Genomic DNA, 13,299 nt, shown 5'->3' on the forward strand with positions numbered 1-13,299 from the left:
ATCTAACAGCTGGCTTTCCTAGAGAGCAAAAAGCCAAGCATAGGTTTTGCTAAAATCTTTAAATGAAATTAATGGCTACTTACACAAATAAGATGTGTTTTAACCCCGATGGTGTGACCAAAGATGCATGAGTGCATGCGTGCCGTTTCAGAGAACGTTAGATAAAGGTCACTTGTAATTATGAATGTGAACCGTCATTACATGCAAATTCGTTCTAACCAACACATTATAATTAAACAATGTGGCTCGTAATATGAATGTAGCCTTTGATGCCATAGTAGAACTCTCATTGTTCATACCCTCCCGTTTTGCTTTGATATTGCGCTTGGGATCACTATCCTGCTGAAAGGTGAAGATCCTCCCAGTTTTTAGTTTGTTAGCAGACTGAAGCAAGTTGTCTTGTAATGTTTCCATCACAGGACACGCAGACTAGCCTTCAGGTCACCAGTAACACAGACTAGACCTCAGGTTACCTGTAGAAGGTATTTAAACCATATGACTCCTTCAAGATGTCTTTAGTATATGAGGACTGGGGTGCTAATATTTTATGGCTTTAATGGGTTCTGAACACGTCTCCAATGGGTATCTAGTACTGAAAATCTCCTGCGGTCCATTTTGCACCATCCATCTGTCCTTCAGTTTTAACAAGATACCTAGGGTCTGGTAAGAAAAAGCATCCCCACATGATTATAGCAGGCTTCCACTTCCATGTTTTTACAGTGGTAATGGTAATTTGTTGAGGTGGGTATATACGCAACACACACAAAAAAAGCAAAGATTTTTTATCCCACAAAGCCACAAAGCTTTATCCCACATCTTTTTATTCATTAATGTTGTTGTAAGCCTCTCAGCTGCTCGTGTCGAGGGGTCGCTAGAGCAGTTTTACGATGCCCTTTCTGACGCAACACTCCCATTTTATCCAGGCTTGGGACCAGCACTGTATCCAGTGGTTGGGAATCAAACCAAGGCCAACGGCATGGCAGACGAACGAGAAACCTACCACTGAGCAACCAATGCTTATGCGTATGCTTATGTCAATACCTGACTGAATTGTTGTGTGCTCACATATAGGTACAGTACACGTTCTTCAAACACTTTTCACAGAAAGCTGAACCTCTTGAACAATGAGGAGGCGAGCGTGTTCACCTGTTCAGTGTCACTGGAGACAGAGTGCAGTCGCGTGGGGATGCAGTCCGTCATCATAACACTGGGCTGTAAAAATGTGCTTCTGCAGTTTGCCTCCCCCACTTTAATTACCGTATGACTATAAAACTATAAAAAATACGTTCTACGTTTAAAATATTTTAAATTAATGTAAAAATATGAAATATATATTAAGGATTTTACACATATATTTATAAATATATGAATTATAGAAATAAGTAAAAGTAAAACTTTATTTATAGATGAATTAAATCAACCAAACTATTTTAAAATATTTTTTATCAGTTTATGCCTCGTGTTTCTTATCCCTCTTTTTCCTTACTTTTCATCCTGACAAACTAGTCTTTCTGAAAATTGTTGTAGCCGGTCAAAATAAATAACACAGACACAGACATAGGATATTTCCACTTGCGGTCAGAAGTTTACATACACATAAAGAGAACATCATGGCAATGTTGGCAGCTTTTTTTATTTCGGGTTTTCTGACTAAATTATACATTATATGTTATAATCCTACTTATGCAGTACTATTTCTTCAGTGTTGTTGAAAGTATGAAATAATAATAATAATAATAATAATAATGTAATAATGGACACGCGACACGCGTTATGGAAAAGTGTGACGTCAGATGAGGACGACGGCGTCGAGTGCAGCAAAGATGCAATAATAAAAATGCAACGCTATGCAAAAGAGAGAGAGAGAGAGTGTGAGAGAGAGAGAGAGAGAGACGCAGCGCGCTGGGCTTCGGGTTTAGCGCCTCGGGTCGCCGATGACGTCACGCGCCGTACTGCGGCGGCGGCAGCATCATGACCGGAGGAAGGGCAGAGACTCTGCACCAAACTGGAGCGCGCGGAGAGAGTGATGCGCGAGGAAACCCAACCTCTGCATTAGCGCGTTGCGGCTCGTCTGTCGACCCGCGCGCACAGTCACCCCGTACACACACAGGTGAGAGGGAAAGGGAAAGGGCTAGGGTGTGGTGTCCGATCCAAACTATAGACAGGTGCAGCGTGTGCGTGCATGCGCGCGCGCGTGTGTGTGTGCGTGCATGTGTGTGTGTGCGCGCGCGCGCGCACTGGGCACCTGACATTCCCAGACCGGTGGAGCAGCTTCGCGTTTGGATGAAATAGTGTCCCGCGTCAACTTTATCCATCAGAGCGTGTATGTGTGTGTGTGCATGTGTTTGTGCGTGAAGGACTCGCAGAGGTGAGTGTTCCTTGTTTCTCTATCTGTTTATTGTGAATCCAAACTTCTGAGGAATCTGAGGATGGGGTTGAAAAGAAAAAAAAAACAAATCAGATCAGATCAGACATGTGTTAGTAGAAATGATGTAGAGCTAGAGAGATGTTATATCATGTATGTGATGTGAGTATGTGTGTATCATTAACATATATAGAAACAAAACTAACAAAATATCGCGGAAAGCCCAACATTGACATGATGAAGGTTGTAAAGAAGAATATATATACATATATATACAGTTCTTCTTTAGAACCTTTATCATGGCAATGTTGGGCTCTCCGCGATATTTTGTTTCTTGTACAACATACATTAAAACATTTTTAAAACATTAAAGTTCAATTAAACAGTTTTTTAATTCTTGTTTTGTCATCTGACTACAGTTGAGCATGCTCTAGCTGTTATAGGTTCGTTTACACTGTCACCGGCGGTCTCCGTTGGCGCAGGTGAACCGTGACACCTGCCCTTGGCTATAAATGGGACTCTAAATCATTAACACAAAATTATAAATCGACTTGTTAAAACACGGCCGGATGAAGGTTTCAACGAGCCTAGACTATAATTTAGCTGTGCCGTTCCATAAAATTCCATATGTCGTTAGTTGACTGAAAGTTTTTTGTTTTTTTTTAAGTTCAAATGAACTGTGGTGTGATCAGTGCAAGAGATTTTGCACTATTGTGCACACGGTGCCAAAAGAAAAAAAAAGCTCTCTGGATAGATTTCCCTCATGTCTCGAGTGTTGGCAGTCAGCAAGTGGGGAGAGAGATCTGATAAGAGCCTTGAGTCAGGAGTCAGGAGGCTTTCAGGCTTGCAGCATGTTAGGATAATGACCTGGTTATCAGCCTGCTAATACAGTAGGATCGGTGTTGATTTAAAGACGCTGCTGGGAGAGGACGGGTATTTAACTACAATTTCACTAAAGATTGGCCATTTCAATTGTTAATTGCCCCACAGGGAGATGTTAAGTTACACCACTAATTGCCTTTGATGGTTTCATGTTTCTTCATCTTTCTCTCTCTTCCTCCCACTCCTCTCTCTTCTTCTTACTTTCTCTTTAATACATTGCACATACCTCCGTCCAGGACCATGTTAAAAATATTTACAGAGATAGTTGCACTTTGTAAAGATTAAGTGCCTTCTTTCCTTGTTTCAGAGCTGGAGCCTTTGTATATCTCCATGATTGTTCCTTCTCACCCCTTGGGAAATTATGCCAATAGTTACAGGTTCCAGCCTAGGAAATATGTAATAGAATGCCCTTATGGGAAAAGAACAGGGAGAATGTTCTAGACGAACAACTTTGCAGCACTTCTGTAACATGAAGCTTACTGGGTTTTTTTTCTCTCTCTCTTTTTGGGAATTATGTGGTCCAGTGCCAAGCAGCACCTGGGAAGGACCAGGCTAGAATCATGGATGTGAAGAATATGCGAGAATACATTGGCTGGCTGTATTACCAGTATCTCCTCATCACAGGCATCTACGTCCTGGAACCGTGGGAAAAGTCCATCTTCAATACGGTCCTCTTCACCATGGTGGCCATGGTGGTCTACACGTCGTATGTCTTCGTGCCTGTCCATGTGCGCCTGGCACTGGAGTTTTTCTCAGGACTGTGTGGGGAGCAACCAGAGAGTACTATAGCACTTATGAACTAAAATCTGAGCTGACATGGAACTTTGGGTGTTTTGTTTTTTTTTTTTGAGGGGGGGGGGGCGTGGGGGGGGCGTTGAGTTGTCTGTTTTCTCAGGAAGATTCAGGAGTGATAGAAGAAGAAAATGCAACATGAAAAAAATCCATTTTTAAACTGTCTCATCTAGCCCTTACAGTCACGTCGTACATGATGGTGCGGAATGGGACCCTGAATGAGTGCTTGTGCTTTGCATGACAGGATCAATCCGTCACTTATGATTGTTTGCTTGTGGCTGCTTCGCCAGTGGTTTTACCTATTATACCTCTGTCCAACCTGGCAATGAGAACAAAGTGTGCATTACCTGCTATAATTTTTTTTTTTCAACACACCAATCTTGTTTAAATCTGCATTTCTGTTCACTCTCCCTATGCAATGATGCTGCCCTAAGAGCAAAAGTAAAAAATATTAGCTGTTGGCTGTAATATCAATCATCTTGTAGGATTCCTGCAGAAATGCATCTACTTGAGCAATAGTTTAATTTCCTCCTCTGTTCAAGCACGAATCATATTTTATACACTATGCTTAAATGATCTGGTATGAAAAGAAAGATCAGCAAACTGTCTTCCATTCTGTCCTGAACAGTGCATGCGTTCACGTTTATACTGAAAAATTATCATTATTACCACTTCAATAATCCGTTAATTTTGTCTGTATTTATATATTATGTGTCCACTTTTCTTTGCTCTTTTGGTCCATCTCCATCATATCCAGGAATGGATATTCCCCAGCCTGGAGATATAACCATCGTTTCTATGGCAGTTACGATGCTCAATCGTCATTCTTACACTACTTACTGTATGCAAATTAAGAACACCATTTAACCTTACCTGCATGTCTTTGGGAGGAAACCGAGGAACCTGAAGAAAATCCACCAAACATGGGGAGAACCTGCAGACTCCACTCACACACTCCCGAGGTGGGAAACGAACCCCAGCCCTGGAGGTGCGAGGCCACAGTGGTAACCTCTAATCCACCGTGCTGCGCTACACACAATACTGGAATACTGAATATTTGGCTGGTTACAATGTCAGTTTTCAAAAGTTTTTGCACACTTTTTTATGTTCTTTATGCCATACACGTATTAATTGTATGAATGTTCAATTTGGAACTTACAAACTGATTACTACAGTATGTATCGCTTATAAAGTCACAGCTTGTCATGACATTTTATATCACATTTCATAAATTCTGATATGTATATGCACATAATACATTTACTCAGTGAATGTTTCTTTTTTTTACATGAGATCGATTTTTCACAAATAAAGTAATTTTACAAGATATATGTGTTTTTTTATATGATACTAAAATGCTTCAGAACAGCTACAAAACTACATACAATCAACATATACAGTACAAATCAAATAACCTTGATAGTGCTTTGTAGAAGCTTGGTTGCATTAATAAGTTGAATGCGTTGTGAAGGAGTTCAACTTGGAAGTTTTTCCTCCTAGAAGCCTGTGTAGTAGAAGTGTATGTAGGTAATTACTAGAAATTCTTCAGTTATCATCTGTCCTCAGATATTTTTAAGTGAGACCGTTATCATGCCAAAGTGAAGCTCTAGCTAATGTTGTATGTTGTTGGGTTTTTGTATTTATGTTTTACTGTATTTATGGTTTACTGAATTTCAGACCAAACTCAAGTTTCCACAACATTATCCTAACCCTACATACTCTCCATAAGCAAACACATGCTGGGGTTTTTGGCTATCATTTGCATCTTAAGGTTTATCCTGGAGCTATAACAGTTGACTTCGCCCGTTTCCTATAACGACGAACAGGTGACAAATTAAAGGAAAAAATAAACAGAGACTATGTTGTACTTTGGGAGACACCATGCTGCAACAGTTCCTCTTAGAGGTTGAGCTTAGGTTGAGGTGTCAATGCAAATCAATACGATATACCTCTGACTGATCACCTTGTAAACCCCTGAGGAAACATTTTGATTTTGATGGGAGTGGTTCCTTTCTGGTTGACCCCGCCCCCAACTAGGTATGAAGGCTTGCTAAAAGATTATTGAGGTCATATATACAGTACATTAAATTGCGAGCATAATTTGTTCCCGCAAAGTATGCTTGTATATTACAACACTCGTATATTAAAGCGATTTTCCCTATAGGAAGTAATGGACACTAGTCAAAAATATTTATATAAAAATAATTAATACAAAATATAAAGTAAAAATAAAACCAATTAACCTGCACTTTACCTTTTAAAATCATAGAGCCGACAGTTCTGTAACTTATGCCTTTATTGACAACAACAGAAAGGCATGAAATAGTTATTATTCTCCTCTCTGTGTCCAAACAGATAGCACATGCATGCCTGCCACATGATACTCGATGATACATTGGAACCTTGGATTACGAGCATAATTCGTTCCGGAAGCGGGCTCGTATTCCAAAACACTCATAAACCAAATTTAATTTTCCCAGAAGAAATAATAGAAACGTAAATTATTCGGTCCACAGAGCAAAAAAATTAATACATAAAGATAATTAACACAAAATATAAAGTAAAAATAAAACAAATTAACCTGCACTTTACCTTAAAAAAAAGTAAAAATAAATCCCGACAGATAAGTGTATCTGTTTGTGTATATATGTGTGTGTGTGAATCTAAACTAAGCTTCCCTCTCCCCCTTCTCATTTTACACAGTTACCCTTCCTTCACTCTTTTTACACACACGCGCGCACAAATACTGTTTTATCGGAAAAATAAACAAGAGATCTCTCTAATGACACTTGATTGAGTGACACACAAACGGAATCAGTGCTGTAAAGTAAAAATAAGACAAATCAACCTGCACTTCAAGTGTATGTTGTGCACTTCAATCAAGACCCAGCAGTGGAGACGGTTACCCACAATTCCGCATTGCAAGAGAGAGAAAAACCGTGATCACGTGACGCTCAGCGTCAAAACAAGAAGCGCATGCGTGATACTCGGTATCGTAAACCAAGACTTGTTTGTTTTCCAAATCAAAATTTATTAAAAATCTTTGCTCGTCTTGTGGAATGCTCGCAAACCGGGTTACTCGCAGTCCGAGGTTCCAATGTATAAATAATAGAGAATCATATAATATCGCCTTTACAGTCACCAGATCTTGGAGGAACACGTTATCCAGTTGTTAGACAGTTCTTTCAAATACAATAAACGATGATCGTAACTTGAAGTACCTGGGAAATTTTTGTTATCTAGGATTCACACTCTCACACACACAATAGTCCTTATTAACATATTTAGGTTTAACGTAGAACTGGATTGTTCAAAATGGATTGCCTCATACCATTATAACATTCAGCCATACTGTGAACTTTGCTCTTATTTATAGTCCATGTTACTGTAAGTTACACTGTGTTGTCAGCCATGAACTTCATGCTATCGGAGGTAGATATTTATGTACAGGCATGCACTTCAGGCTTTCATTAACTTCAGTGTTGTAAAGAGAAACATTGACTTATCAAATACATTTTCTGTAAAGAGTCATTTCTTGTGTACATGCAGTATGGTGTTCTGCCAAAACCTACTATAACAAGGAAATGAGGACTTGAGGATCCGGAACACTTCAAAACACAAGTGAAAAAAAAGTATGGCCTCCTGGATTAAGGTCCACATTAGTCTCACAACATACACTAATCAGTCAGCATGCAAAACAGTTCTGACGTAATAATATAAGTACTTTAAAAGAAACAACAAATAAAGAGGAGCAACCAAACCAGTTTCACCAGGTCAGTGTTAAACGTACCCTGAGGGCCTGTCTTATGAATCCATTGGTGTACCACTTTCTTTTCTATACAGTTTCCTGAAAACAAACATAACATTTTCTACTTTGAAGTGCATGCAAGGAGATAACAGTGGGCTACACAAAAGGGTAATGTTCAGTCATGGTATTCCTGATTTAAAAAAACAAGCTAAATTTACCATCAAAAGCACAAAACCATCAACAGCCATGAATACTGAGACGTAATACATATATATATATATATATACTGTGTATATAGATGGATAGATAGATAGATAGATAGATAGATAGCAATTATAAAAAAAATATATATATTGTATTTCATAACTTGATTTATTATTAAGTCATTACAAAAACATTTCACATTTTCAAACATCAGTATTCCACCAGAACAATTTAAAGTTACAGAATAATATTTTCATGCAAGAAATAAAGTATGTTATGTAAGCGACCGAAAGCAGTTCATATAAAACTGCCAAATTGTGCCTGACACTAAAGACTTTGTTTTATTAATTATTGTTTACTGGGTTTTATAGGTTTTTTGTTTGTTTGTTTTTGAAGGCATTCTTCTTCAACATTTATTTGCATGTGCCTAACATTCTACAATTTAAAATAATACTATAGAAAGCAGAAAACAATAATTAATGAAACAAGGTCATAAAAAAATATAGTCTCGGGTACAATTAAAAGAAATGTAAAAAGACATTAGCTTCTTAGTTTTACTTCTTTTTTCATGCATTCAAAACCTAGAAGCTCCCTTTAGTTTTTTATTTTTCTAAAAAGTGGTCTTTTACATAAAATGCTTTCTTTTCTGTCCTACAAATATTTTCCTGCTTATATATACACTACCAGTCAAAACCTGAGAAATGAATACTGAAGGAATACAAACTGTTAAAAAGTGTTACATTTATTTAAATTTACCAAAATAATAAAATAAAAAATAAAAATAAATAAATAACTAACTAATAATAATAATAATAATAATAAAACAAAATAAAAATATACAAATAACAGTAACAATTAAATAAAGATAATACTGTAAAGCACCACAGGGTTATATATATATATATATATATATATATAAAACAGGGTTATAACAGGGTTTTATATATATATAACAGGGTTAGTTATACTGATCGGAAGATCGGCAGTTCGATCCCCAGCTCCACCAGGTTGCCACTGTTGGGCCCTTGAGCAAGGTCCTTAACCCTTACTGCTCCAGGGCGCTGTATCATGGCTGACCCTGGGATATGCGAAGAAGGAATTTCACTGTGCTGTAATGTATATGTGACAAATAAAGGCTTAACTTAACAAAAAAAAATTAAGGGTAGACAGGATCACAGTGTAAACATAAAAAATTAAATTCTCAAATATATCAACTTCACTATGATCTCCAGTCTATTTTTCATATGATGCATTCTCAATCACAGTTTAAGTGTAGGACATTAAGTATCTTTCCATAACCACAGTATCATAAGTACTGCTGTAACTATACCAACAGTTATGAGGGAGAATTTCTTATTAGTAGTATCTCCTAAAAGACATATCCTGGGTGAAAATGGAATATTTAATCCCAGACGTCCACCTAGATTATCTTAACAAAGATTTCTAAAAGGGTTTAATCTTTGTACATTCCCATAAAGCATGAAAGTATGTGCCAATCTCTTGTTCATATTTCCAGCATTTATTGTCATTCAAACATCCCATTCTAAAAAGTCGAACTGAAGTGTAATAATACCTATGTAGTACCTTATCCTGGATAAATTTACCTCTTGCTTATTTTATATATCTTCCATTATGGGAAAGAATCCTGTTCTAAGTTTCTTTATCTATATGTCTCTTTCCCAAATCAATCTCAAGTTTTCACAAGTTTTCACAGTCTTTGAACAGAGCTGATAAAATGTACTGTAGATGCCTTTTAAAGGTCTGTACAAGTATTTTAGGAAATGAAGGTCAGTCAATCCAAAAGATCTTAAGAACTTTGAATGTACACTTAAGTTCAGTAGCCAAAAACCATCAATCCCCATGATGAAACTTGTGAAGACCAAGAAGACCAAAAGAAGACCAAGAGCTACCTCTGCTGCAGAGGATAAGTTTATTAGAATGGTCAGCGATGTTTAAACATACACTGCTTAGATGAGTCAAGCCTTCATGGTCGATTTTTTGTCAAAGAAACCATTACTGTTCTTTGGTCAAAATAGTCCAAATTTAAGATTTTTGTTTTGCTTTGCTGGTGATACTGTTGGTGACTAAGTCAAAATTAATATTCAATTATTCATACCTTACAGCACAGTGAAATTATTATTTTTTGCATATCCCAGTTAGGAAGCTGGGGTCAGAGCGCAACATCAGCCAGGATACAGCATCCCTGGTGCAAATGGGGTTAAGGACCTTGCTCAAGGACTCAACAGTTCTCTCCAACCCCCAACCTTCTGATCAGTAACACAGTAACTAACTGTTTTAGCCTAAAAATTGAAGGCATACATCACCAGCATGGCTCCCACAACATTTTGCAGAGACATGCCATCCCATCTGGTTTCCACTACATTTCTGTTCCAACAAGGATAATTATCCAAAACACACATCAAGGTTATGTATAGTAAGAGCTGTTTGTCCAAGAAGAAGCATCTAAATCCAGTTAAGGTGGTTTGGGAGGAGTTGGAAGTCTTTTTATGCCAACCGGATTCCCCAATGACAGTCAGTTTCAATGACAATGGTGTCCTGGGTCATGACCTTTGAGGTTAGTAATATATACCTAGAAATCGTGATTGAACTAATATTATTAAAACATATGTGTAATCAGAAACTACCAGTACTACTACCGTGGCACTACCAGGGTGATACCGGTAGCCACCAGTCACTAGTAGAAGTTTGAAATAAAAGGGAGTAGATTTATCTTATTCAGCTCTTTGTTTAAAAACTTTTGTATGATGATTTTTTTTGTGGCACAATCATGTCTGAGTCTGAGAAAAAAAACACTGCTCGAGGCGAAGTGCATGCTTTACATTTTTGCAGTAAGGTTAACTCTGGGTCAGATCATAATGGATTTTAACGGCTGCTATATATTGGGTTGTCCATGGCATTGCTTGTAACTAAACACCCACACTGTGCGCTTTTTTTTTTTTTTTCAGGAACACAATACAACCATTCTCTAACAGTTGTGGCCAGAATCATATTTCCTACCAAGCCTACTTTCTGCTCAACTAAATCAGACTCTAAAACACAGTAAAGACAGTTGTAAAAATGTCACAGTGACGCCCCATCGCTGTGACCCCGGCCGCTTTTAACTCTTTCTTATCATTCTTTAAGAAAATCTATACACATGGAAAAATACTGCAGTTCAAATGCTGACCAAACAAACACACCCAAAACAGTCACGCAACCGCCGACTGTGGCTTAAGTAGTTAGAATTACATCCTGTTTAGCCAAATATTGCAGCAACACCTGCACATGCTCTATCAATGCAGATACCTGACTGCGAGAAATTTATTCAGAAATTATGTTTATAATCTACAATAATTACCTACAAGTACACAATGCATGGGAATGGTTAGAAGTAGCCTCAGTGTTGTGTCATAATGCAAAGTTGACATATATATATATATATATATATATATATATATATATATATATATATATATATATATATATATATATATACAAGATGACTTACATAATTAACGCATAAAATTGCATAATATATTCTACGGAATTATCGTAAATTATAGTCACTGGCCACTTTGGTATGTACACCAGTACTGGCTTGGACTTATTGTAGTCCTGACTTATTTCTCCATAGCATTTTGGTCCATATTGATATGACACAGTTACTGCAGATTTTCTTGGTTGCACATCCATGATGAGAACCTCCCGTTCCACTACATCCCAAAGCCTCTCTCTTAAGTTGAGATTTGGTGACTGCATGCACATTAAACGCACTGTCATGTCCATGAAACCATTTGAGATGATTTTTAGTTTTGTGAAATGGCACATTGCTTTTCAGCATATCTCAGTTATAATGAGATGTTAATTGGATTACTATGAGCTGGAACCCATTTGCGCATTCTCCTCTGACCTCTAGCATCACCAAGGCATTGTCATCCGGAGAACTGCTGCTCACTGGATACTGTATATTCTCTTTTTCAGACCAGCCTGTGTGGCACCAACAACCATGCTACATTCAAAGTCACTTAAATGTTCAGTTAAAGGTCTACATGATGAAATGCATTGAGTTGCTGCCATTGGAAAGTTATTAAGTCGTGGAAAAGGCGTAACTGATTCAGTTCAATTTTGTCCATCACTATTTGAAGTGTTGGCTTCAGCCTTTTATCTTTGTATTTTTATTTTAAAAAATTGTATATATTATAAAAGGAGAAAAAAAATCATTGTTATAAATCTGGTATGGTGGCTTAGTGGTTGGAACTGTGGCTTTACATCTCCAGGATCGAGAGTTTAATTCCCATCTCAGGTCTTTGGATGGACTCCTGGTGAGTTTCCTTCATTTATTCCAGTTTCTGCTCATAGTCTAAAAGACTATGCATTTGTCAGTGAGGGTATGAGTGTCTGTACTTGTGCCCTGCAATGGATTGGCCCCTTGTCCAGGAAGGTACCCTGCCTCGTGCCCAAGTCCACTTGGATTGGCCCTAGGCCTCCCATGACCCTGTTCAGTATAAGTGATATCAAGCATGAGTGAGAATGAGTGTTCAAGTTCAATCTCAACTTTTTCCCTTCTCTCACTGTTCACTTTTTACACCACGTTTTATCATTTAATAGGCATGATGCTGAAAAGAGGGTGAGGCCAGTCATGTCCAAGAGGGTATTTTATTAATTGACATTAGAGTATAGAGCATATTTAACACTATTTGAAATGTATCTAGCGTAAACATATTCAGGAAAAATAAATGCTGGATTATCAGAGAGAGAGAGAACGTGCCTGACGAGCGGATCGTGTTTAAATCACAATGTGTTAATAGATAAAGTTTAAACACAATGACCCCCTGAATTGCCACCTGACACCTGGCTCCAGTAGCACTGTAATTTTCCAGGCATCCATCACGCCCTGGGTAAACTCCAGCACATTTAACAATAGAATCAAAGACACGGCGGTGCAAACATGGACCTGCCCAGATATTAACCTTTACCAACATGGTTGGTTGGTAAAATCTGGTTCTGCTGTAAACACGGAAAAAGGTTAAAACAGGTGAAAAATTATGAAATCTCTAAGTTAAATGTTAAAAACAGCCCAGGTTTATTAGAGAATATCTATATTTCTAATTTAACGTAGTACGTATATGTACTATAGTGAACTTAGTTCTAGTCATCACATGGCATAGCAAATATACTCAGCAAAAAACTTTTTCAGGACTGTGTATTTCAACAATAATGTTGTAAAAATCCAAATAACTTTACAGATCTTCATTGTAAAGGGTTTAAACAATGTTTTCCATGCATGTTCAATTAACCATAATCAATT

The 13,299-nt window shown here is 37.6% G+C and overlaps 1 protein-coding gene across 5 annotated transcripts; it reads left to right on the forward strand.

Moving 5' to 3' along the window:
• The first annotated feature begins 1,979 nt into the window (after positions 1-1,979).
• Positions 1,980-4,082, forward strand: sptssb (serine palmitoyltransferase, small subunit B). 5 transcript variants are annotated; one of them, XM_053486491.1, is made up of 3 exons: positions 2,220-2,368; positions 2,785-2,847; positions 3,772-4,082. In XM_053486491.1, the coding sequence occupies exon 3, from the start codon at positions 3,808-3,810 to the stop codon at positions 4,048-4,050; it is 243 nt and encodes an 80-aa protein (XP_053342466.1). In that variant the 5' UTR covers positions 2,220-2,368; positions 2,785-2,847; positions 3,772-3,807; the 3' UTR covers positions 4,051-4,082. The 5 variants fall into 5 exon arrangements, with proteins under 5 accessions (XP_053342465.1, XP_053342466.1, XP_053342464.1 ...); XM_053486490.1 differs by lacking the exons at positions 2,220-2,368; positions 2,785-2,847 and adding an exon at positions 1,980-2,110; XM_053486489.1 differs by lacking the exon at positions 2,785-2,847 and having other exon boundaries at positions 3,555-4,082.
• Positions 4,083-13,299: the final 9,217 nt, after the last annotated feature.

This window comes from Clarias gariepinus, chromosome 25, assembly GCF_024256425.1.
Source record: "Clarias gariepinus isolate MV-2021 ecotype Netherlands chromosome 25, CGAR_prim_01v2, whole genome shotgun sequence".
Classification (NCBI taxonomy): domain Eukaryota; kingdom Metazoa; phylum Chordata; class Actinopteri; order Siluriformes; family Clariidae; genus Clarias; species Clarias gariepinus.

Excerpts from the sequence above, each read along its gene's own strand:
- sptssb (XM_053486490.1), top strand. The coding sequence starts at position 3,808 with ATGGATGTGAAGAATATGCGAGAATACATTGGCTGGCTGTATTACCAG.